General features: G+C 35.7%; 1 protein-coding gene and 1 long non-coding RNA gene across 5 annotated transcripts in view; one reads left to right on the top strand and one right to left on the bottom strand.

The window, feature by feature from the left end:
• Positions 1 to 26,972, top strand: part of LOC128249890 (uncharacterized) — a 113,534-nt gene that overhangs the window by 20,741 nt on the left and 65,821 nt on the right. The window lies entirely within an intron of this gene.
• Positions 7,321 to 26,972, bottom strand: part of LOC106871497 (pleckstrin homology domain-containing family A member 2) — a 146,785-nt gene continuing 127,133 nt past the window's right edge. For 3 of the 4 annotated variants that reach the window (XM_014917984.3, XM_014917992.3, XM_052974460.2), the window contains exons 7-15: positions 25,689 to 25,805; positions 24,995 to 25,114; positions 24,484 to 24,552; positions 23,125 to 23,186; positions 22,278 to 22,341; positions 21,130 to 21,210; positions 19,139 to 19,207; positions 13,250 to 13,338; positions 7,321 to 10,552 (exon numbers count right to left, since the gene is read on the bottom strand). In XM_014917984.3, the coding sequence (XP_014773470.1) occupies positions 10,495 to 10,552; positions 13,250 to 13,338; positions 19,139 to 19,207; positions 21,130 to 21,210; positions 22,278 to 22,341; positions 23,125 to 23,186; positions 24,484 to 24,552; positions 24,995 to 25,114; positions 25,689 to 25,805 (729 nt within the window). In that variant the 3' untranslated portion in view covers positions 7,321 to 10,494. The remainder of the gene's footprint in view (positions 10,553 to 13,249; positions 13,339 to 19,138; positions 19,208 to 21,129; positions 21,211 to 22,277; positions 22,342 to 23,124; positions 23,187 to 24,483; positions 24,553 to 24,994; positions 25,115 to 25,688; positions 25,806 to 26,972) is intronic. The other variant, XM_014918002.3, reaches the window with a different exon arrangement.

The raw sequence follows: 26,972 nt of genomic DNA, 5'->3' as shown, positions 1-26,972 counted from the left end.
ATCGATGCGGGAGTGGTGAGGTGAATGAAAAAATTTTAATCAAAAAATATTCTTGGCATAATCGTACGAGAGAGTTTGTAGAACACAAATTCAGAAGAATTTTCTGAAAATACCCAAAACTAAAAACAGTCACGACTGGTTACGTGGTGTGCTTTGATCCAGAAACGATAATAGGCTGTGCGCATGCGCGAGGATTTTTTTTCGGGGTCCAATCGATTATTCTGCTTTGTTATTCTGAACAGAAAAACAAAGCTGAGTAACCGATTAGACCCCGAAAACTGTGTCCAAATTTCTCGGGCATCAAAATGCCCCAATTGTGATTTCATTGTAACAAAAATGAAGCATCATTTCTCCAAAACCTGAAGTTTCTAGAAAAATCCTTGTCTTTCGTTGTTGCATTTTCTCTTTCATTTACTATTACTTCTTCCTCAATTTTATTTCCCTGGGGAATTTTTAGCCAGTCTCTTTGATTCGTCTGGTTTATCATTTTAAAATTATTTTTCGTTCTGGTTTGAAAAGAAAAGTTACTGAGGTTTCCAGAAACGTATTGTGGAAGATTTTTGCAAATTGTATTTTCTAAATCTGGAAGCGCACCTTTAAACAGTGAATGGGGTAGTGCCGTCCGGTACAATCTTTTAACGACGGGCATAAAAAGAGTACATATTCTCACTGTTTTGTTTGTGTGATGTATATGTGGGTTTAATGACATAAGTAACTGTGTTGCATGCCAAGGCGTTTCCGGTACAGAACACGGTGGGCAAATTCAACACAATGGTACTCACCACCATGGAACTAATTTGAACAAAAGAAAGAAAAAACAAGTTGCTATTCAAAAGCTTGGCTGAGTAGTTCTACCGCACCTACAGGGTAACCCTTTTCTTGGTCACTAGCCATTAGTCTACGAGGTGTTTCACCAACGCCGTGGAGCTGAAAAAGTAACTCGATGAACTCTTCTAGTTAAGAGCCGATGATTCCTGTTACCAATGCTCGCCGAAAGCTGGCAAGAAGTCACGAACAACTGAGGAGAATATTCTGGCTTCAAATTTTGGCACAAGGCCAGCAGGATAGGTGGGGGTGGGACGGGCAGATGGTAAGTCGATTACATCGGTCCCAACGCTCAAACAGTACTTATTTTATCGACCTCGAAAGGCTGTGATTTGTTTAAATATATGCGTACGTGTGTAATTCATACCCTCTAGAAAATAAATATATCATAAAAACCTTATTCTAAAAATCAATAAAGTACATAAAGGAATAACTAGTAAATGGTATAAAAATGACTACGCACGTTTCGTGGCTATATTTTCAAATGTTATTAGCACTCCGTCGTTTACGACGTTCGAGGGTTCCAGTCGATCCGATCAACGGAACAGCCTGTTTTTTCCTGTTTTTCTGTTGCCTTTATTTTCGTTTGCATACATCCTCGTTCTCACATATTAAGTTGATTACACGAACTAGCGAGGGACAGCCTCTACATGATCGTTCAGCTAACCTCTAGAAATAACAACCAAATATCCCTCACATCATACACAGCTGTTTTAAGAAACGGGGACCACATTGGATAATGTAGTCTTAGCTAGATGTGATAATCCCTGTGCAAAACCTTCGATCATTTGTCTACTCAATCATTGCTCACCTGGGGCTAAATACCTAAGAAAAATCATTGTATTGTAAATTCCTTTTATGATTATATAGCTTTATTGTGTGTGTGTGTGTGTGTGTAAGGACGGGAAATCACTCTGTACATTCGAGGGCTTTCAAACCAATCGATCCTTCCATCAAGGGTGCCGTTTCCCATCTTTGAGTATTTGTCAGTGATTGCAGTGTTTTCCACAAAGAGTGGGATATGGGTGTGGCGCATCCACAAAGGTAGATGATATCACTGCTAAAGAGAGAGAAATACCAGAAATTAATGTAATCGACACCAATCGGGAAGTGTATCAGCTGTTACCATCAACACACATTAAAGAGAGCAGTCGGTGGCTTTGCAACTGGACACCCGAAGAAGGAAGCCAAGACATGTCAACAATGTTCTTCCTATTAAAGTGCAAGTGGCTTTGGTTTTGTTCAGGTTAAATCAGTTGGGAACATTTGCGAAAGAGGTGGATAATGAGAGGGGGGGGCTGTACATAAAAGAGGTGCAGGGGTAAGTAGCGTCTACATCGCTGAAGATATTCACCATCGCCTGAATGTGCTGCATAGTTCCGAGAAGCCAAATATTGTACTGGACCAGATTCAACCGGATTCGACCAAGCTTCTTATCCCATATACATATATATACATGCATACTTATACTTCTATTTGTGCATACATTATATATACATGTGTATATAACTCATATACGTATATATATAACTCTACAATTTTACATACATACATACATACACACATATCCATCCAATACACCGATACAGTTTAATCAAATTATTTTGTTGACGGGTTCCAAACAATTTAATAAATTCATTGAAATATCGAACAGACCTCCTTTAGGCTCTTTTGTTGTAGATAAAGCAGTGCTTGTGTTCTTTGTTAAGCCCTCACGACTTCCCGAGGTGTGGTTTATATGATTGTTTGTTCAATATTTTTTACATATTTGCGTGACAGTTATTATTATTTCTGCCGTATCATATACTTAGCATGTGGCTTAGCACCGAATAACATACGTACGTTGATTTTTGATAAAAGAGATTTTACAATCCGTGACAATTACTCATTTCATGCGTATTTGCGAAAATACGGATTATTTTATCGCAATGTATAATTTCCTTTCTTTTATCTAAATATCGTTTTTTTCTATTAAGATTGTCGGTGTGGCTTTATTTCTTTTATTTGCTGTATTTCGTCTGGTTTGTTTGTCGTGAGAATGTATTGGAACTGTTGCCGCATATTATAGAAACAGAATGGTTTTGTCAAGTGTTCGAATATGCCCCAAGTATATTTGAATTCGTAATAACCTTGAATATATACATATATACACTGCTGTGAGCTGCAGACACGCGACAAATAATTAAATAAATAAATAAATAAATAAATATATATATATATATATATATATATATATATATATATATATATATATATATATATATATATATATATATATATATATAGCCATGATAAAGCTCCGAGTTTTATCATGGCTACCCTTTGTTTTAACTGTCATTTTCATAGCTTTTTTTTTTTCGATGGCCCGATAACTGAAGAGATGTCGGCGTGGTTTTCCGACCCGACATCCGAAACTCGGAGTTCTATCATGGCTACCGAATAATTGTCATATATTATATATATATATATATATATATATATATATATATATATATATATATATATATACACATGTATATAAATACATGTATATAACATGTATATAGATACATCGTAGTAGCAATTGCGACAGAGGTGATTTGGAAGACGCGAATGAAAGGGTTAATAACAGGCATCTTTATCTCTGGTCCTGGCTTGGCGAATTTCTTCACCGTCCACCTAAGAAGGAAAATAGTGTTAGAGAAAAAATACCTGTCCGCGAAAATTTTCCAAGATCGATGAAAGAATGTCGCATAAATGTTGCGTGTGGATGGAACTGCATGAATACAACGCAGGAAGAACCCGACGCATCAGTGATGAGACGGGGCTCGTGGGGTCCGAGCATATCCCGCCTCCCCACTTCATTCCGCATTGCTGTCTTGTATATGTCATCATTCGAACTATTCATATTTATGTAAAATTTTTTAATTCATCTTTTTGTTAACTCATACGTGAAATCTGACCCCATATCAGATTGTACTATCCCCTCTTTGTTGTCCCCTTGTGGTAAATAAAAATTTTGCGAAATGCTTAGCGGTATTTCGTCTGCCGTTACATTCTAAGTTTAAATTCCGCCGAGGTCGACTTTGCCTTTCATCCTTTCGGGGTCGATTAAATAAGTACCAGTTACGCACTGAGGTCGATATAATCGACTTAATCCCTTTTCCTTTGTCTGTCCTTGTTTGTCCCCTCTGTGTGTAGCCCCTTGCGGGCAGTAAAGAAATAAGAAACGTTAGCACGTCGGGCGAAATGCTTAACGGTATTTCGCCTGTCTTTATGCTCTGAGTTCAAATTCCTCCGAGGTCGACTTTGAAATGAATACTAATTTTCGAAAAGATTAAATAAAACAAATTTGTTATTTGTATACATGCACGCATGTGTGTGTGATGTGTATTTGGCATCCATCGACTATATAACTTTTATCATCTTCACCATCAACTTACCACTCTTGTCGACTTCAATGGTCTGTTGACGTTATCTTCTTATATTAACTCTCTTCCCCCTTTCTCTTTCTCCTCCCCCTCCTCTCTCTCTCTCTCTCTTTCCTTCTCTCTATACAATGTAAAGTGTGAGATCAACCAATCAGTCCATATTTTTATCGGCTGTCATCATATAGAAATAACGTCTGATGTGTGAGACCGACGTTGAGCTGGCATTTACCTCTGCTTCATGTCCCTACGGGACAGCGAATAACAACCTCTGCATGGTCGTTGGACATGCTAGAAATAGTAACTAAAACTTCCTCAACTTAATTTCCTATTGACTTAGAAATATAAGAGATTACATTAGTTTAATCTTAGGTATGCAAAGAGACAAACGGCCATGGCTGGAACGCTGTTGATTATAGCTCACCTGAAACAAAACTCATTTTGTTGTTAAACGCGATCTTCCACATGACTCGTCAACATTGAAACAAATGGTTATTAATTCAAGGGAGATAATTATCGCGACACTCATCACCTTTAATGGGGGACAACTCTTCGTTGAGTAGGATATACAGAATGCTTTTCTTAACTGATACTGCTTCCGTTGCAAATTATATATATTTTTTTCTTTTTATGATAAAAATGTTTCAAAAATTGTTATCAGCGGACGAGTGAGTTACTTTCTCTTGAGTTTCTTTCGTTCATTGTTGCTGTAGTAGTAGTAGTAGTAGTAGTAGTGGTGGTAGTAGTGGCAGTAGTATTTTATTTTATCAACCCCGAAAGGATGAAAGACAAAGCTGACCGCAGCGGAATTTGAAATCAAAATGCTAAGCATTTTGTCATGCGCGAGTTGCGGCTGAACACGCCAGTTGTTCTGAGACGTATAACCCGTTATTCCCTCCCACTCTGTCTTCTACTGCTTCCCCACATAATTTTTTTCTTTTATTTTCGTTGCTTGAGATAGCTGGGGGGTTTTTTCGATAAATTTATCTTTTATACTTTTAATGTTTTTCTTTCTTTTCTTTCTGTAAAAATATATTAGTCTGAGGTCGCAGTTATCTCCCATGTTAAAGGGAGATAACTACAGAAGGCTTACGGGAGATAACTGCGTCTTTTTAGGCTTGCTTTCTTATTCCAGGCTGTCGTCAGATTGTCAACTGGAACAATCCTTACGTGCTCACCGGAGCAACGGAAACAACAGCCAAATCTCCCTCAGACCACATCTAATTGTCTTCATAAAGAAAAGATACATTACATATGTAGTTCTAAATATACTTTGAAAAAGCACTGACGGAACAGGCTTGGCATGGGGGCTCCTAGATGTTTAGAGCGATGGGTAGAACGTTCTGTTGCATTTGTCTCAGATTTCTGAGTTCAAATCCTGCTTAGTTCAACTTAACATTCATCCTTCGGGGGTAGATTTTACTCTCTTTATGAATTGTGTCCGTAATTTAAAGCCCAACCTCGTCACATTGATTTGACCCGAGACAGTACAGTATATCTGTGGTATACACAGCCACTTGCACGTTAATTTCACAAGAATGAATTGAGTTGGTCCAGCAATACAAAACTCACTGTTGATACCAACGGAATATCCACCATTTATATGCGTGTGTGTGTTTCAATGTATTTTTTAAAAACTATTTTTAACATTTTATTTTATATATCATCATCATCATTTAACGTCCATTTTTCATGCTGGCATGGGTTGGACTTTTCAGCAGGAGCCACAGAAGGTTCCATGTTCAGTTTTACCTTGGTGTATGAAATACTTACCAGATCTTGTAGGGGTCTGGATACTGGAGTTCCTTGTTCAATGGCCAATATTCTCTATCCAGTGGCATGCATTAAAAACTTGCTTTGCATTCATTTACCAGCAACTGGGGAAAAAAATACAAGAGGGTGCTGAAAAGTTCTTAGCTCTGGACCAAAAAAATACTGAAGGATCAGTTAATTCAGATTTTATTTAACATGCTCCCCTCTCAGATTCACACAGTTATTGCAGTGGTCCTTCAGGTTTTCTAAACCCTGTATAAGAACTTGGAATGTTGGGCCTCCAGCCAGGCTTTTTACAAGATCCTTCATGCTAGAAACTTTTCAGCAGCCCTTTATACAATAAAGTATCAACCCAGCAGACTTTTGTGTGTGCGTGTATGTGTCTATATGAGATAACACAATTTAACATGTAGCGTATAGAGATTGTACATTTATTCGTACATCATAGTTTAATATGTCATGGTAATGGTAAATTACAAACAAACCAATAACCATTTGTGGAATCAAAGGTTATTTTCTTTCTTTATATTTTTATTTGTAATTTGTCTCCACAATAGAATGACGCTCAAGTAGTTTCTCCTTCCTCTACTAAAGACCCTCTCCACAACAACTGCAACGAAATTTAACAAGCTTTATGTTTTATACCATAATTGTTCAAGAGGAATGGTGTTGATTTCCAAACCATTGGTTTACTGTCTTACTAATGGTGATAATGGCAAGAGGTATTCTCTGAAGTGAACAGTTAATGAAGTGAACAGTTAATTAAACAGAAACACTAGGTTTTCTCACCAACATTTATCTTCAGCTATATAGGTACACATTAAATAAAAGTTATACACCTCTATTATTATATAACAGAACCTTGCAACATGTCCAGTATTGTAGATACAATATTTCATACTATATGTATAATCTTCTCTTGAATCCAATATCTTTCATTTTCTTTATATAAAATATTCTTAGAATATGTCATTGCTAATCAGAAATAACATCCAGAGTAAAATGTCCAACTTGCTGTTTAGGTTTCCAGGAATGGCTTCTTTAAAACAAACCAACAGCAGCATTAATCATAATAATGATAATAATCATTCTTTGTATTATCGGCCCAGGGTCCGAAATTTTGTATGTAGCAGGGTTGGATCAATTCATGTCCAGTTGGAACTTATTTTATCAACCTCAAAACAATAAAAGACAAAGATGATGACCCTAATGGAATTTGAACTCAAGACATAAAGCATTTTCCCAACATGCTAACAATTCTGCCAATTTTTCACTTGCAATAATAATAATAATAATTTAAGAACAACAACACTGATGACAAAACATAATGAGGTTAATTTACCGAGTTTTTTTTTTGTTTTTTTTACACAAAATTCAGACTTTGTTTTTAAATAATACAATGGACAGAAGATATCACCAAATAATTTGTTTGTATTTTTTGGTGTTTGTTTACATTGAATAATTTACTGGCCATTGGATTCTGGCCACTGGAGTTTTGATTTTTAACAGTTTTTTTCTTTTTTATTTATTTTTTTTTGGTCAACTGGAGGAATCAGTAACCATTTAACTTAACGTTGGGGTCAGTTTAATATTCCAATAGATCTTCAGTTAATTTCTTCAACATTAAGTCAGACGGGGTGAGAGTTTTAGGAGAGAGCGAGAAAGAGAGAGGGCGAGAAAGAGAGAGAGAGAGACTGACTTAAAGAGACAGACAGAGACAGACAGGGAGAAAGAGACAGATAAATACAGAGAGAGAGAGAGAGAGAGAAGCAGGTACAGATAGGCAAGCAGATAGTGATAGACAAATAGAAAAGAAGGGAGTGAGAGAGAGAGAGAGAGAGAGAGAGAGAGAGAGAGAGAGAGAGGCATATAGACAGAAATGAACACTTACAAACAAAGACACATACACACTCACATCCACACACAGATACAGATAAATACATACTTATACAGTGAGGTGGAGGCAGAGAGTTTACAAGTCAATATGAGAGAGGAAAATGAAAAGTGGTAAAAGTTCAGAGCGACAGTGAGGGGAGGACATGAGAGAGATTTTGGTAATGTAGGCGTTACTGCGGTTTATAAATGAAAACTTATTGACAGGATGATCAAGGAAGGACAAGAGTTCAAATACAAGAGCAGTTGGGAAGAGTGTTTGCTTAAATATAACATGTGGTGGACAGGGTGGGGGATGAAACAATAAAAAAATATATAAATAAGTGAACAAAAGACGCTGAAATTTCCTTTGTGTGTGTGTGTGTGCTTTCACATGCCTTTGTAATAATTTTGCATATTTATCAGGATGTCTTTGTGACATATATGTAAAATATTTGAGGTTTTTGTGTATTTGGGCTTTGAAAGAAGCATGTGTATATATATGCTTGTATATGTATACATTTATGCATATGAATATATATATATATATACACGTGTATGTGTGTGTATGTATACATAGGTATATATATATAGACATTGGAAATTACTATTTGTAAATCTCACATCAAGAGATATTCAGCAACAGTCCTCTAGAGTAAAGATTATTTGCCAACCTAACATGGTAGTCCTGGTTTAGGACAAATGTTGCTGTAATTTAACCCCTGGAGACATTGTCTCCAGCTGGCTACATGACACAATCTGTGTCCTTATATTTTTGAACAAGGGGTGGGTGCTGAATGCCCTTGTTCGAAAATATAAGGACACAGATCATGTCGTATAGCCAGCTGGAGATGATGTCTCCTGGGGCTAAATTACAGTAACATTCGTCCTAAACCAGGACTGCCATGTTATGTTGGCATATAATCTTTAATATATAGATATGTGTGCACACTTACACACACACACACACAATATTTGTGTTATTGTATTAGACTAATCATATCTTTGAAGCTAGTCTAAAATTCAAGTTAGCCTTCAAAAACATCACACAATATTTATAATAACAACCCTTTCTAATATAGGCACAAGGCCTGAAATATGTGGGGAGTGGGCTAGTCAATTATGTCAACCCACAGTGTTTAACTGGTATTTTATTTATCAACCTTGAAAGGATGAAAAACAAAGTTAACCTTGGCAGAATTTGAACTCAGAATACTGCACAGCATTTTGCCCGGTACGCTAACAATTCTGCCAGCTCACCACTTTAATAATAATAATAATATAGAACAGCTGCTCGAGAATGAAGAAGTGCAGAAAAAAGGAAAACTGATTCACAAATAGAACAGAAGAGAAGATTAAGGAATGTGTTTTTTTTTTGTTCTCTAATCTTTTTCTGTTATGAGAGAAAAAAAAACCCCACTTTCCTGAACTAGTTAAAGAAATCATAAGCAAAAATATCAGATGGGGAGGACTTGTATATAATAATAATAATAATAATATCTTATTGCATGGTATTAGAGTATATTATACATATAAACCTTATTATCGTATATGGCATATATATATAATTGCTTTTATATGGGGAGAAGGCCATAATACAGGGGTAAGGGACCATTTGATTTTATTGGCCCCCAAAACTTGATTAATACTTTTTATTGACCCCTGTAGAGATAAACCTTGGAGAGGTTTATATATATATATATATATACACACACACACACTCTTAATGTAAAAATCATATATTTTATATGTATTATGCATTACATATAAATCATCATCATCTATATATATATATATATATATATATATATATATATACACACACACACACACATGCATATATATGTACATACATACATATATATATATATATATATATAATATTTTATATGTATTATATAGTACATATAAATATGCATATATATATAACACATTGTTATATAATTCATTATACAATTATTATATGTATGTATACACATAAATATGTTAAATAAGATTCGGGTAAAAACCTTGTAGAATGCTATGTAAAGCTTGTCCACCATTATTGGCTACCTAATGTCATCATATAGTGGAAATGCTCCAGCAACAGGATATACATCAGTAATTCCATAGTATACATAGAGTTTATACAAATAGATAAATGATAGAAAAAGGAATGAATGACATTATTTAAAACCACTTCTCAGTGAGTTCAAATAATACAATTCATTCAATTTCCTATCATTTAATCTATTCATAAATATATATATATATAATGTATATAATTATAAATATATACATATATAAGTGAATATACATATGTTTATATATATATGTATAAATATATTTGTTTACACACAATTATCTTGAAGACACCAACTGCTTTATCTTTATACAGTATCATAATACTTCAACCGATAGAAACAGTCCCATAATTATTTTGTGGTTGTTCTTGTCATTGTTATTTGACTCCATATCCTCCTCATCATCCTCATCATATAAACATTAACACCACTAGCATCATCGTCGTCGTCGTCAGTGTGTTCTTGTAGATCTCACACTGAAGCGACAAAGTAATTGATCATCACATTGAAAGATAGACAGACAGCCAACGGCTACCGAAAAAGCCATATTTTTTTCAGCAAATTTGTGTTTTTAGCTCCTTTACCTTGTTGGTCAGGACTGGTGGCTCCTCCCTACATGAAATACCAAAAGAAAAGAAGAAAAAAAAATAGGGGGACGCATAGAAAATGAAATATATAAAGAATGAAAAAGGGGGCTGCCTTGTTATGAGACAGCTCAATGGGAATTGTAATAAACTGTTGATAGTTTATATAATAATAATAATAAGAAGAAGCAGAATTGTAATATTTTGTGATGACAATAAGAGAAATAATGGTTTCAATCTTTGGTACAAGGTCAGCAATTTGAAGAGAAGGGTTTGACCCCCCCCCCCCCCCCCTGCTTAGCTGGTATGAAAGACAAAGCTGACATTGGTGGGATTTGAACAAAATTCTGCTAAGCATTTTGCCCAGCGTGCTAACAATTCTGCCAACTCAGTCTTCGTAATATTTGATAATAATAATATCAATAATGATGATAATATCTAATGGTAAAACAGGACAGGTCTTGATATCAAAAATATTTAATAAAATAATAGCAATGCTCATAATATTAAAATTATAAATTACAATAACAATTTAATAAAATTAATAGTAATATTTATTGATAATATTAAAATAGTAATAATTTATATTCTAATAATTTATGCTAAAATGTAGTATTAATAAGTTGTCTTGATATTTAATGTTATGATGGTTTTTTAATATTGGAAATCCCCACCAAATTTTGATGAAAGGAACTGTTGACTATATTCACTGGAGTATTTGATGGGTAAAGGTGACCCCAGCTAGAGATGAAATAGGTTGGGACTGATCATTATATATAAGGCATTTGGTCTGGTACCCTGCTGATTCTGTCAATCTGCTGCCCTACTACTACTACTACTAATAATAATAATAATAAAAATAATAATAATGGTACAAGACCAGCAATTTTGAAGGGAGGGGACAAGTTGATTACATCAACCTTAATATGTGATTGGTACTTCATTGACCCTGAAAGGGCAACAGGCAATGTGACTTTGGTGGGATTTGAACACAATGTAAAAAACACTGGAAGAAATACCACTTAGCTTTTTTATCTGACATGCTAATGGTTCGGCCAATCCGTCACTATAATAATAATAATAATCTTACAAAAACTGTTTTGGGAGTTTAAAATCCAAACAGATTGAGTGATACAGTACCATTAACTGGGGAGTTTTATGGCTTAGAAAAGCAATGCAAAAATATGACATTTCAAATGTAGCTACCCCAGATACCCACAGTATGGCAAAGAGTTTGAGAAAAAAAAATTGATAAATATTGAGTGTTCAGTTTGGAAATTTCAAGAATGTGGAACTCAAGAACTAAAGCCGTGCCAATAGTAATTGGAGCTGTTGGCTTTGTTCCTACCAAGTTTGCAACACATCTCCAAGCTAAATATAATGTCTAATATTGTAACTTTACAAAAATAGACAAAAACTTGGAACTGTAGAAATCCTGCTAAAGGTACATGGGTCACATGACTTGATGAAGAGCCCCCAGTATGTGACTGGTTAAGACCTGAAGTCTTACTAAAATAAGGTAATAGTCTTTTCTGCTGCTATAGATACAAGACCTGAACTTTTGTTGGGTATGAGATAGTCAACTACATCAACCCCAGGGTTCAACTGATATTTATTTCATCAACCCCCAAAAGGATGAAAGGTAAAGTCGACCTTGGAGTAACGTTTCTGCCAGCGCACTGCCTTTCTAACATAATTATTAAGTCTAGAAATGTTTGGGAGACAAAGCAGAGTCAATTAGATGGACATGAACCCCAGTAGTTAGGCGGTACTTTATTTTATTAATTAGAAAAAGAATGAGATGCTAAGTAGATTTTGCCAGGATTTGAACTTAGTATCTAAAGAGCAATAATAGTAATGATAATTAGTTTCATTGATGAAGAGGAGGAGGAGGAGATAAAGCCATATCTTTAGAAAGAACCCAATACAAGCAAACGAACAAACAAAAAAGCAAAAATCATGCAAGTTCTAGCATGCTGAAGCAAAAATTGTTCCTGTTAATTATTTGTTCGAAAATACATTAATGTGTAATATGTGTGTTCACCTATGTTTACTTATGTTCACTTATGTTCATCTATTCAAAATATCATATCTTTGATATTGGCTGATAGTCTAAATTCTCTTAAAATTGAGATTGAATAAATACTTAAGATATTCAGAAACTTAAAAATAATAATAAAAAAAATATATATATATATATATAAATCATTTATGGAAATTAGTTTTCTGTCAAACGATAGCCTTTGATTGGAAACAGACGAGGGTTGGTGACAGAAAGAGCATCCAGCTATAGAAACATTTGCCTCAACACATTCCATCTTAACAAATGCAAGCACAGAAAAGTGGACATTGAATGATGCTATCTACAATGGACCTCCACAGCTTCTGTCCACCAAATTCCATTCACTAAGCACTGGTCAACCTGAATCTAAAGAAGCAGACCTTTGTCCAAGGTACCACGCAGTGAGATTGAACTCAAATCCACTTTGTTGTGGGGTAAACTTCATTACACAGCCATACCTTTGTTCCCTTGTAGGTGTGTTCCCAGCTCCCTGCCTCCCACACTTCTGTTTTGCTGGCAATGTCTGTGGACCTGTGTCAGAACTGAAGAAATTTTAATTGGAAGACACAGTAATTATGTAGAGGAGATTAATGAGTGCAACAGCTGAAAACGTGAGTGTGGTGGTGGGGGGAGATGGAGGTGTTTGTGCAACCAGCAACTTACCCACCCGTAACCTCAGTGGTGGACGGCTGATGTTGTTGTTGTTGGTTAGATTCACTTTCTCGGCACCAACATGAAGAGAGATTCTGAAACTGGTAAATTGATGATTATAAGCAACAGTCTTGGAACTGAGGCTGAGGGGTCAAGCGGGGGTGAGTTTGTGTTATAAATGAAATTACTGAATAGAATGAGATGTGTGTGCTTGTGGATGTGTGTACGTATGAGGGAGTGCTGAAAAGTCCCTGGCTTTGGATAAAAGAAAATACAGGAGAATCAGTCAATTATGATTTTATTCAACATATTCCCCTCTCAGAGTCACACACTTATTGCAGCGATCCTTCAGTTTTTCTAAGCCTTGCAAAAAGAACTTGAAGGTTGGGCCTCCAGTCAGGCCTTTCACAATACTCTTACAACCAGGAACTTTTCAGCAGCCCTTCGTATATGTGTGTATATATGTGTGTGTATATATGTATACACACTAACACAGCCAACTCATCTACATCACATGGTCTGGTGATTTTACTCCCCCCCAGCCACCTATCCCAGAGGTTAACATTACTTCAGATTCATTTCTCCCCACAGATCTCCCACATTCAATGCTACATGTCTCATCACCAAGTGGCATTGCAACTGACATCACATGTTACTTTCAAAAGCCCGTCCACTCCCTCAGCTCGTAGACCCTCTCCCCTCCACTTTCATTCCACTCTAATTTTCACAGATCTTCCGCCACACTCACTGCCTACGTCTCACTTGGCTGCAACTGGATAACCCTGTCACAGACTGGCATTCTGTTCGAGGGGAGGTGGTGGCCTGCCTTCTGAGCCAGTGGTTTGTGGCATCACTGGAAAACAACAAAAGTGTGGTCTGGTCGTCGAGACAGTGATACAGTTGATAAAATCATAGGGACGGGGGGCGGTAAAGGGGGGGAAGCAAGGATAAATGGGAAAAGAAAAAAAAACAAACAAGTAAAAAACTAATAATAATAATAATAATAAACTCAGGCACAATCAAAAGAGCTTAATTAGTAGACCAGATGCAAACAGGGAAGATGATTTAACTTCATGCTTGCTACAAGGAATGGTAAATTGGGGTAGTGGTGGTAGATGGTTGGCGTGGAAATAAAAGCAGCAAGTTATGGCACAAAATACTAGTTTCTGTTACTGGAAATATTGGAGGAAGTTGGCATGAAATCAGGGATTTCTCTTTGAAGACATTGCAAAGCATTCTAGAAAATCACCATGCAAAAAAATGGCAAAAACAAAAGAAAAAATGTTTGTTGCTGATGTTGTTGCTGTGGAAATGATGACTTGTGGTTTCTAAGGAAATTCCGTGAAAGATGTAAAAATGGCATTTTCTAATTTCTTCTTTTGTTGTTGTTTTCTATATATTTCTCTTTGTTTTTGTTGAAATAGAGAATCACTTTTCGTTGATTTCAGTTTGTTTCAAAGGTGAAATGTTATTGTGTCAATTACTCCAAACACGCACACAGTAGCAATGATTATAGCTAATACAAGAGAGTATGCAATATTGTGTGTGTGTGTGTATATATATATATATATATATTCTTTTTTTATTGAATCTGCAAAAACATCACAAAACTGTCCAACAAACGGAAACATGAAACTCTGAGTAACAGTTTTGTGATGTCTTTGCAGCTTTAATAATAATAAAGCATATTACTCTACCTCTGGTAGTCGAGTACTATTTTCTCCACCTTATTTTATATTTATGTCCTTCCTCAGGCATATATATATATATATGATGAATTTATGGAAAGAAGTCCCATAAAACTCATCAATTTAGTTAAAAATGGAGAAAAGTTGTTAGAATAAAATTCTCTTATATACAACAACCTAACCACTCGGCCACCCAAATTGGCAATGGTTTTAATAATACTGATTAAACCTTTGTTATCTCAATCAAGATAAGATGTGATTTTAGCAAACTTTGGCTGCTATATCTAGCATTTAAGTGCCACCTTACTGTTTTTGTTGTTCCATAATTGGTAAATGTCAACAAGTGGTGATGTTCACTTGGAGAATTTTTGAGACTAATGTCTTAAGAACTCTGAGAATTCTTCAGGAAATGTCAAAAGCAATTCAATATAAACTGACATTATTTTTGTTTTGTTCCACTCGAAACTTGTTCACTTTGAAAATATAACAACACAATAAAGATATTTAAAAAATATACCTAATCTATAAAATTCCAAGTTTCTTGTTTTAAATTTCTAATTCCAGAAATTAAAAATTTAAATATGACATTTTGAATCTAAAATTTAAATGTAATATTTTGAATTTTAGAATTAAGAACCTTAAAATATAATATGAATTGTATGAAATTTAAAATTAAAATTTATTTCAATTTTGAATTTTAAGCTTTGTATTTACATTTCTAATGGATAAGCTTCATCTTTTAAAGAGAATGTGATTAAGTAACATTCATGCCTTCCTTGATGGAATTAACAATGGTAATTAAATGAAACGTTTTAAGAAGTTTCCATGCAGTCCATTCTTCTCAATACCATTTCTATTCTAAAACTGATTTCTTTTCAGTGAGAAAAGTACTTCTACAGTTGACTCTGTCTTCCCCAGTGTATTACAGATATTTGTTCATATCCTATACTGCTGAACGTAATGTATTCGTGTGTTTGTCATACTTTAATATTTATTATTTGAGTTGGCAGAAACGTTACCACACCGGAAAAAAGTGCTTAGTGCCATTTCTTCCGACTTTATGTTCTGAGGTCGACTTTGCCTTTCATCCTTTCAGGGTCGATGAAATAAGGACCAGCTGAACACTGGGGTTGATGTAATCAACTTACCCCACCCCTAAAATTGCTGGTCTTGTGCCAAAATTTGAGACCATTATTAACGAAGGCGGAGGTGTTGTTTTCAGTTGTGTTTGTTTGTTTGTTCGTCCGTGGATGAGATATCTCAAGAACCACTGGATGGATTTGGATGAAACTTTCAGGGATGTTTGGCCTCGTGACTGGCATGAACTAATTAGATTTTAGGATCGATCTGGTACTGGACAAAGGAACATATTCAACATATTTTACTTTATGAGTTCAGTAAAGTCACCAATGCAAAGGATGGTGCAAGGAATATTAATGCAGTATATGGGGATCAGACATTAAGCATAAGCCAGTGTCATGGGTGGCTCCGGAAATTCCGAGACGGAAACTACAGCCTAGAAGACGACCCTCATCCTGGAAGGTCTGTAATGCTCGACGAGGATGTCCTGCTAACCCTGGTGGAACAAAATCCCATTGTAACTCGCAGAGAAGCTGGCATTTGGTCATTCAACCATTCATCAATACCTGTGTGTCATTGGAAAAGTCAGCAAATTGGGTCAATGGGTTCCTCACAGACTTTCCTAGTCTAATCACATGCAGAGAGTGAATGTGTGTTCTTTGCAGTCACATCTCACAAATGAGCCTTTTTTGGACCGAATAGTGACTGGTGACGAGGAAGGGTCCTCTATGAAAATGGCAACCTATATCTTTTCAAAACGGCCATAAGACTTTATACATAGATCTTATACATGTTCCAGACTCCTTATGAATCATTTTACATCCGTTTTATCATCCACTTCATTGATTCGAATTCGAACATTCAGACTTCCCAAGTACATTTATGGACTTACATTTTTTATATATTTATGAATTTTTATGTGTTTATAAATTCCTATATGTGTATGAATTTTTATAAATTTTCATGTATATGTATGCATTTATAAATTCTTAGAAATTTTTTATATATCATATAGATGAATGCATCTATGTATGTACTTTGTATACCATGGAGATTTCGTTAATATGGATCAAAGGAATAGATACATCGGCCTTTGAATTTGTTTTCTCCTCTGTTTAATTTTATAAATATATCTTTTTTTCAAGCTGCTACAGTTTGAGGAAAAGTTTTGGCTGCTATTTCAAGAAGGTTCAGCAACTCAGTAGAAGCTTTCTCATTAGCTAACAGTTGTGTGTATGAATGTGTGTGGGTGGGTGGAATGTTGGAGAGGAAGATTGTCATACTTTGTCAAGCATCCTGATTGCATAGTGCTGTGTGTGTGTGTGTGTGTGTGTGTGTGTGCAAGTGTAAAATATTTATGCAGGGAGTGACCGTCTTAAAAATAACAACATAGAATCATATAATGTATATCATCATCATCATCATCATCATCGTTTAACGTCCGCTTTCCATGCTAGCATGGGTTGGACGATTTGACTGAGGACTGGTGAAACCGGATGGCAACACCAGGCTCCAGTCTGATTTGGCAGAGTTTCTACAGCTGGATGCCCTTCCTAACGCCAACCACTCAGAGAATGTATATATTATAGTCAAATCACATAACATATATATAATGGTAGTAAATTAGAGGAATATGTTGGAATGGTTGTGCCAACATGTTCCTCTGTTTACTGCTATTAGATGGTGTATTTCTGTGTTGATCTCAAAGCCTCCATCTGTAAAAATATCATTTTTGCTGAAGGAATAAAATTGTTTATTCTTGAAATCACATCTTTTTCCATTTTTATAGAAAATTTACAGCAGGAGACCTATTTAAGTTTTTTTTTTTTTTTTTTAGTTTATTTATTTTATAATTGCATCATGAAAGAAACATTTTAACCATATTAAAAAAAGATACATGCAAAATTTATTAAATTTGCTTTCCATTTATTTCTTGGTATCAAAATTTTCCTCATACAAATTGTATCATGGACCTGGTCACAGTGGTGTGATGAAATTTTTTGATACTTACAGAAAATTAAATGTAAAAGAATTTAAGAATTTCTTTCTGTGTGTTGTCTTAAACATTTAAAATAGTTCTTCCATGATGTAATTCCTTCAGTTTCAAACATTCTCAGATCAACTCACTTGCCACACAAATACAACTCTCAAGTTTGTTTTATTTTATTAAAATTTATTTTAAAAAGTTAAAAACTGACATTTGTGTACACGTATTATGCATGTGTGTGTATATATGTAAGCAATAGGGGTATAACATTATATAAACCTTATTACAGATGTATACATGGGTGACTATATATTGGTGAGTAAATGTATGTATAATGTATTTTAAGTTCTTTTGTCCATTTTTGACATTGCTGCTAAGGCAAAGATGTGTTTTTGTTTGTATGTATTTGATAGCATAAAAGACACACGGATATATTGAACTAAGACCGATTCCAGACGTACAAATCAAGAAGTGTTTTCCATTGCATTAACCCTTTCTACATTCAGATTACTCTGTCAAATATAATCCTTATTTATTCATTGTTTTGAATTAATCCTGGATTATCTCATAGCCTCGAAATTTTAATGACATGGTTATTTTTAGAACAACAGTGTAGGGTAAGTGTAAGGGGCCAAATCTGGCCTATTTGAGCCTAAAACAGGTAGAATATTTGGGATGATTATGGCTGATTAAGGGTTAAAGTATGTATTGTAGGCTTGACTAAGCATATAGGATCTGAGGTGATTTAAAAGAATTTTTTTTTTTTAGGAAAAAGCATGTCTTATATACCATCAAATACAGTATGTATATGCATGTGTGTAAGTATATATAACTATGTATATGTGTTATGCATGTGTTTATGTAAGTATATATGTTTATGCACATGAAGGAAAAACGAAGAGCAAGCAAGGTTTTGAGGACCTGCGTGTTGCTGGCAACAATACAGATGAGAAAATTATACAAAAATTATAAAAATTATAAAAATTTAAAAGAAAAAGATAAAAAGCAACATGCTGAAAGGAAGATGCAGTTTTAGAGAGGAGAAAGGATTGAATGCTAGGCAAAGACAAGATTTTGGCCAGGCTGAATTCACCATTTACAGACAGATAAAAGAGGTTCATGCTTTGTGGAGGATTGTGTTCATACCCACTGGCCCTTCGGATAGACAACTTCCATATCATAATTTGGAGTTTTATTACTGCCATCTTGCATAGACTGAAAATAGAAAACAGAAGGGAATCACTGCACAATGAAATTAACAGAATTGCATTGTTAGTTGTTGATCTGCATGTTTGATGCAGTCACTTGCTGGGACACAGCAGTGTCCTGCAGTCACTTGCTGGGACACATGCAGTGTCCTACGGCCAGTGACGGTCAAGAGATGTTGAAATATAACTGAAAGCTTGGCAAGGGGAAGTGGTGAGAGCAGTAAAGAAATACCTCCATATCATACAACACAAATATCTAAATTGATAGGGTTTTTCTATTATTATTATTATTATTATCTTTGAATATTGGGGTTTAACATAATAAACCTGAACCTACCCTTTAAAATTGCTGACCCTGAGTCAAACTTACAGCTTCCACCTGCCAAATCTACTCACAAGGATTTGGTCAGCTGGGGACCATAAATATATAACACTTGCTCATGGTTCCACCCAGCAGTACTGAACCCAATAACCACATGGTTGGGAAGCAGGGTTCCTAACCACACAGCCACACTTATTCTCCTCAAAAATTAATTTAAGTTACCATTTTAAAGACTTGTGTTAAAAGTAAAACAGGAATAATGACCACAAGCCAGACGTGGCTGTTAATTTAGTCGTGGAAAGCTGAAATAACAAATAAAACATACAAAGAAAAACAAAACAAATCAAATTTGTTGTTTTGTTCAAATAAAGAAGAGCAAAACTATTTCCAAAGCCGTTTTACGCATTTATTTGCTTCGTCTCCATGGGTGGTCATGTCTGTATTGGTTTGTTGCCAGCTCAGGACTTATGATCAAAGACAATCCAACTGCAGCCATCCCATCATATTATCAGACAATCAATAATGTAGTCCTAGATACACAAAGTGTCCTTCCTCTTATTATGTAGGGTGTGATATTGATGGAGATTTGACTGATATTTCCAATGGAATTTCTGTGTGTTTGTTTGTGGCAAAGACAGGTTTATGTTGCGTCCATCTGCATGGGCAGAGTTTTCTCACTAATGACTTCACAAACATCTAAATAATAAAATATCCGCTAAATAAACTATTAATTAGTAGAAGATTGGTCCAGGTAGGGGATAGAAGGGAATAGGTGGGTTGCAGAGAGAGAGAGAAAATGTCTTAACTAAATTTCCTGTTAATTGTTGAATAAATTAATAATAGTGATGACGATGATAATGATTGCAGTTAAGTAATAACTAAACAGTGGAGACAAAATGTATTTATTTTCTTTAATCTTTTAGAAGCATTGGTGGTGGTGGTGGATATATTGATGATGATTATGATGACGACAATGAATGGGGTAATGATGATGACAGGTGTGAATATGATGGTGATGAATGTAATGATGATAATGGGGGCATGAATGTGGTGGTAATGATAACTGTAATGATGAATGCAGTGATGACGAATGTGATGCTAATTATGATAATGGAGTGGGGAGAAATGTGGTGATGACGATGATGGGTGCAAATGCAATGGTGACAACGGTGGTGGTGGTGGTGGTGGTGGTGGTGGTGGTGGTGGTGGTGGTGTCTGAAAGAATTAAAAAAGGAAACAAGGCAACGAATGTTTCCGATTGTGATTCCACAGCAAGAAGTGAATGACTTTCCACAAAAGCAAAACTTGTTTACATGTCACTTAAGAGCAGAAAACAATTCCTACGTCTTAAGAATAAAAACAGAATCTACTAAAACTAAGTTTTAAATCAGAAATTCTTAAAGGAATGAAAAGGGAGGGAAAATGGTAGAACAGCTTTGGTTGGATGCTGACTGGAGTAAGTATACAGACGGGGGTTGTTTCTTTAGATGTCCCCCTACAGCCCTTCTATACCCTTCTTAATACACACACACACACACACACACACACACACACCTTAGGTTATGTGTTTTGATAAATGGTAGTGGTGCCTAAAAAAGTTGTCTTACCTTTCGTTCTTCACATTTAATAGTTTTAAGGAGTTTTTGTATCGCATCAATCCAGCTGCTCATATCTGTTGGAGAATCTGCCTGAGAACGAAAATGGAGGAGAGAAATCCACATCACATGAAGAAAATATCTCGATAACCCCTTTTTAAGGGTTAGTTGTTGCTGTTTAGCCCTAGGTCAGCCATGACCAATAACAGTCATGACCATCTGGCCTGCTTTACTATGTCTTCAACTACATTATCCAATGTGCCCACCCCACCAAGATGCTAAAGGATTTAGCTGCAATTCCTAACAAATCGAGGGAGGACCTTGTAAAAGATTTCTTGTTGGTTTGCCAATTTATTGTGATGCCAAGAATCAACAGACCAACTTGTAAGTCCTGTTCTTGTATCAACAATTACCAAAACAATTATTGGTCCCTATATTTTGTGGTGCCATGAAAACAATTTGTCAGTCTCATATTCTTGAGGTGCTAGATTGTCATCAAACAATTATTGGTTCCATATTCTAGTGGCATCAGGAATTACGAAAACAACTTGTTGGTCTTATCTTCTTTTCGCCAGAATAATTAGTTGGTTCTAAATAAGAAGTGTTCGTCTTTAAGTCACAGACATCATGTATATATTGCAATTTTTTCATGCAGAGTGTATCTAGGAACACATTATCTAATATATGAAGATGCTTAACTCATGATTGTAAGGTCAGGAGTTCAATTCCCAGCAGCACGTTCTGTCTTTGAGCAAGACACTTTATTTCACATTGCTCCAGTTTACTCAGCTGGTAAAAATGAGTTGTACCTGTATTTCAAAGGGGCCAGCCTCGTCACACTCTGTGTCATGCTGAATCTCCCTGAGAACTACATTAAAGTTTCTCATGTCTGTGGAGTACTCAGCCACTTACACATTCATTTCGCAAGCAGGCTGTCCCATTCATCACATCCACAGGAAACCTTGATAACTGACAGAATATCAGTTTTTCTGATACATCTTTGACATTTAGCTGCTATTTTTAGCATATTAAGCCACCATCCAGAAGCTCCTTTAATGACTGACTCTTCTCTAAGAAAATTTGTTTTCATATTTTTATTTTATTTTGGTTAGTGCTGATCTAAATGGATAGTAAAGCAGTCTGGTCAGTTGGTCACTTACCTGGACATAGAATGTTCTCTTTGAGGTAATTATTTCAAATAGGTTATCTCTGTCAAGGTGTGTCCTGGAACAAATTACAAAAAATAACAATAATAATTGTTTCTAATTTAAGCAGATGGTCAGCAAGTTTTGTGAAAGGTGGTGGGCAGGATTAGATTGACCTCAGTATCTGACTGGTATTTTATTTTATTGACCCCCCACCTACCCACCTCCAGAAGGATGAAGCATGAAGTTAGCCTCAGTTGGATTTGAACTCAAAACAAAGCCTTTCATCATGATCGTTATTATTTGCAAACAACTTGCAGCTGCAAGTGTTACCAGTTGAAAGCTCCACATATTGGGTGCTAGTACACGTTATGGGGGTCATTAAGAGAGAATGTGTGCCATTTCAGGGCCTTCCTCTCAATACACACCAGACCCACTCACTGAGATGAGGCCCTGCTCGTTAGATCAATTGGTCCCTAGGTTTTGCTCAATATTCTTCAAGCCTTTGCTCATTGTCTCTTTTAACCAAATCCAATGGCTTTTCTTTCTCCACTGCATCATTCATGTTAAGCGATTATTTGATAAACCTGTTTTTATTCACTGATGAATACAGTTGACCAGATAATGGTGACAATGTGAAAAGTCTCTCTCACACATAGAAATACGGAATCACAATATATAAGAGAGAAAGAGTAACAGAGAAGCGGAGAGTGAGAGAGGAAGAAGAGGGGAGTGAGAGGGGAAGAAGAGGGGAGTGAGAGGGGAAGAAGAGGGGAGTGAGAGAGGAAGAAGCGGGGAGTGAGAGAGTGAAGGGTGCAGTAGAAGATCAATGGAGACAAGAAGAGACAATGTGTCTACTTACGCAATTGACTTTTTAACTTCTAGTAGATTATTTTTAGGTATTGTTCGTATTGGAGACAGTGACTGAAAGAAATGGCAAGAGAAGAGAAGTTAAAGAGATATTTATGGAGGAACAATATCAGGAATAATAAATGCCACACAAGATACAGTTTTCTGTTTATTACACACACACAGATAATATGGTAATAAAAGCAAACTATTATAATTATTTCGAATATAGTCATAAAACCAAAATAGTAGTTGTTTATTGTATTAACACCAGTATTTAACTGGTACTTTATTTTATCAGCCCCAGAAGGGTCTCTCTGCTTAGACCCTATCCTTCCACCCCACCCCCCACTCCCAATACCTCACAACTACCACAATATCATTTCAGTTATTTGACTACCTGAACAAGGAAGCCTCTATGCATTCACTTGATCTAGCTAGAAATGGCAGTGAAACATCTCAAATAATACCCTACAAAAGAAAGGATATATTTGGTAATATAGTAAAAGATAAGCTGGATCAATAGCAACAACATAAATCAGTTGTTTGTTTGTTTTTTATAGCTATTTGATTTGTCAGAAGTGTTTACAGAGGAACAGGTATGGTCAGTGGACTGTACTGGCTTATAAGGGGTCATCATTTTACTGAAGTCAGAACAGGGAGAGATAAAACTAAATACTTCCAAGCACTGAAGTCCAGTTTCCTACAGTTTGCACCAACACACTGACTTTTAATATTAAACCTGGTAGTGATGTATCAATATAGAGGCAACAAGGGTCTCACCTTGGACACAACAAGGGTCTTGCCTCAGATGCAGCAAAGATCACATCTTGGATGCAGCAAGAGTTTCCACATGTACACAGCAAGGGTTTTGTCTTAAGACATAGTAAGGGTCTAGATACAACAAATGTCATGTTTTAGACACAAGGGTTGCATCTTAAATACAAGGATAACATCTTATAAGACTCAGATTTGAATCTGGTTGAAGATTCTCTTTCTGGAGAGAATTTTCCCAAATCTTAAAACATTTACTTTCCACAATAGGGCCACAACAAAATCCACAAGGTATCTTTTCCTGGAACCTTACTAATTCTGTCCATCCACTGCCAAGATTAGCCCAAGGCTGCAGATTTTTGAAGTGGGGACGGTTGCATTAATTGTATCAACACTAGTATATGACTGGTACATTATTTTATCATCAGTAGAAAGAAGAATGGTAAAGTCTATCTAGGCAGAACTTGAACACATACAATAAAGTGCCTTTACTCACCACAAGAAGAATAGTTAAAAGAATACTGAAAAAAACTCTTAAATTACAAACAATAAAAAAAAAAGACAAATTCCTAATTACAGAAAATAATTAAAAACTTACTTGTTCTGATTGATAGTATGAAATTCCTTGATCTGTGAGTACAAAAAACCTCCGTTTCCAGCTTTTCCGCTAAAGAGATTAGGAAAATAATAATAATAATAATAATAATAATAATAATCATCATCAGCATCATCATTTAACATCCATTTTCCATGCTGGTATGAGTTGGACTGCTTGACAGATCCAATCATGGTCAATGCCAGCCCCCTCTGGCTCCAGTGCCAGTGGCATGTAAAAAGCACCCACCACACTCTCAGAGTGTGGGGCATTAGGAAGGGCATCCAGCTGTAGAAACATTGCCAGATCAGACTGGAGCCTGGTGCAGCCTCCTGGCTTCCCAGACCCCAGTCGAACCGTCCAACCCATGCCAGCATGGAAAACGGACGTTAAACGATGATGATGATGACACACACACACACACACACACACACACACACACACACAAGTCCTGCTGTCACAGAAAGGTTTTGAAATTGATAAGATGACATGTTTACATTTCGGATGAACTTACCACAGCTCCCTGCTTGACAGCATAACCAGACTTGTGAGCTGCGAGATGGCAAGCTGGGGTACCTCGGCCGGAGACATTATCATCACTATCAGCACTTCCACTTAACTCGTCAGGGTTTGTCTGTGTAATTAGATATTATGAAACAACTAGAAAACAACTTTGTTGCTTTTGAAAGTTTACAACAACAACATTTAATAAAGAAATTTCTTGTATATTCCCACGTTATTTAGACAGAAATATGTAACATCATTGGTCACATATTGAAAAGGTAATTTTCCAATAAATAAATGGTTGAAACAACAATAAAACAACAGCAACATATTTCTTGCTGGTCGGTTGTTGACATGACAAGGCATCGAATCTACATTTAACATATTTTAGAAGCTGTGTTTCTGCTAATTTCTCAAGCAATTACTAGATTTATTTTGGTATTCCATTCTGCAGAATTGAAATATTAGATGATAGCAATGGGGGGATTGCTACCTAGCTCAGATACCAGGAAACCCCAAAATGGCAGAAATTCAAAAGATAGTGTTCATGGGAACTGCCCATATCCTATGTAAAATACTGTCTATGTAATCTCAAATTTTAAAACAAACACTGTCTCTTGAGGTCTCTGGGTGAGACTTGGAGCCAACTTGTACAAATGCAAAGCAAAAGTCAAACATAAAATAATAATAAAATTTGAACTGACCTCCTGAGCAATTTTACAAACTACCCCTCCAGCCACCTGGGTTCGGTAACTGGCCTGTGTTAGATCACCATAATGCCATTCCATTGCTTCTTGTTTTTGTGCTTCAGATTTGGGAACCTGGAAGATTGAGTGGGAGGGAAATAGATGGAGATGGTGAATGCAGATCAAAACATGGTAGAAGGGAGATAGACAGATGTTGTATGGATTAGGGATCAAATCAAATCCAACCCTCTACATCATTACAAAGACAGTCATTCCAGCCTTCTATATCATTACAAAGAATCATTTCAATTTATAACATTACAAACATGGTTATTCCATCTCTCGGTATCATTACACAGGCAGTTATTTCAAACAAACAAAAAAACCGTCAAGAAACAATATACAAAGATTTTGAAAGACTGTTAAATAATATCATCTTCTACAACCAGCCACCTTTCTCTGGTACCAAGTGTCTTTTTTTTTACTTCTGAATTCCAAAAACCTCTAACTACATAATTATCATTCTTTCCACAAAAATTGCTCAGAAGTAAAATCAAGAGAAAGAGAGAAAGCGAGAGTCTACACAGCGTTTGTATCACATACAGAGTAGACTTGTTAAATAATGACCATCATTATATAACCTAATTAGTATTTATTGATATAATAACTATAATTAGTAGTGGTATAATATACGCAAGATAGGCATTAATTATCTTGTTGTCCACTCCAGCTTATTGTAAATGTAATTTTGGTAATGTCAGAAGAATAAATGTGAAGAAGGATAAGAAATTGCTTTTCTATAAAAGTCTTAAAGTTGAAAACAGATTTAGCAGCAGATCTCATTCTGAGTGTGTGTGTGTGTGTCTGTTGCAAGTTTAATCTTTTTGATGCCAACCCACCTATAATCACCCCTCCTGGTTCTATGACAAACTTGTGTTTTTTTTTGTTTTTTCTTAAATGATCTAAATTTTAACCTTCCATCAAAATTTAGTGTTAATGTTCCAAACCCAATTGAATAATTACAATTATTTTTCTAAATTCTTCATTATTTTCAAAATTAAATTTAATGTAAAGTATCATGTCAAAAGGACTCAGTCCACTCTGTAAAATGGTTCGCATCAGGAAGGGCATCCAGCTGTAGAAACCATGACAAAACAAACCAATGGAGCCTGATGCAGCTCTCCAGCCCCTGTCAACCCATCAAACTCAAACCAGTATAGAAAACAGACATTAGATGATGATGATGATGATGATGATGATGATGATGAGTATATTTCAGTAGAAATATGGTAACACGTTTTT

Source organism: Octopus bimaculoides, chromosome 18 (genome assembly GCF_046866305.1).
Source record: "Octopus bimaculoides isolate indiv1 chromosome 18, ASM4686630v1, whole genome shotgun sequence".
NCBI lineage: Eukaryota > Metazoa > Mollusca > Cephalopoda > Octopoda > Octopodidae > Octopus > Octopus bimaculoides.
The sequence above is the reverse complement of the archived record's forward strand: the minus strand, read 5'-3'. Positions and strand labels throughout refer to the sequence as shown.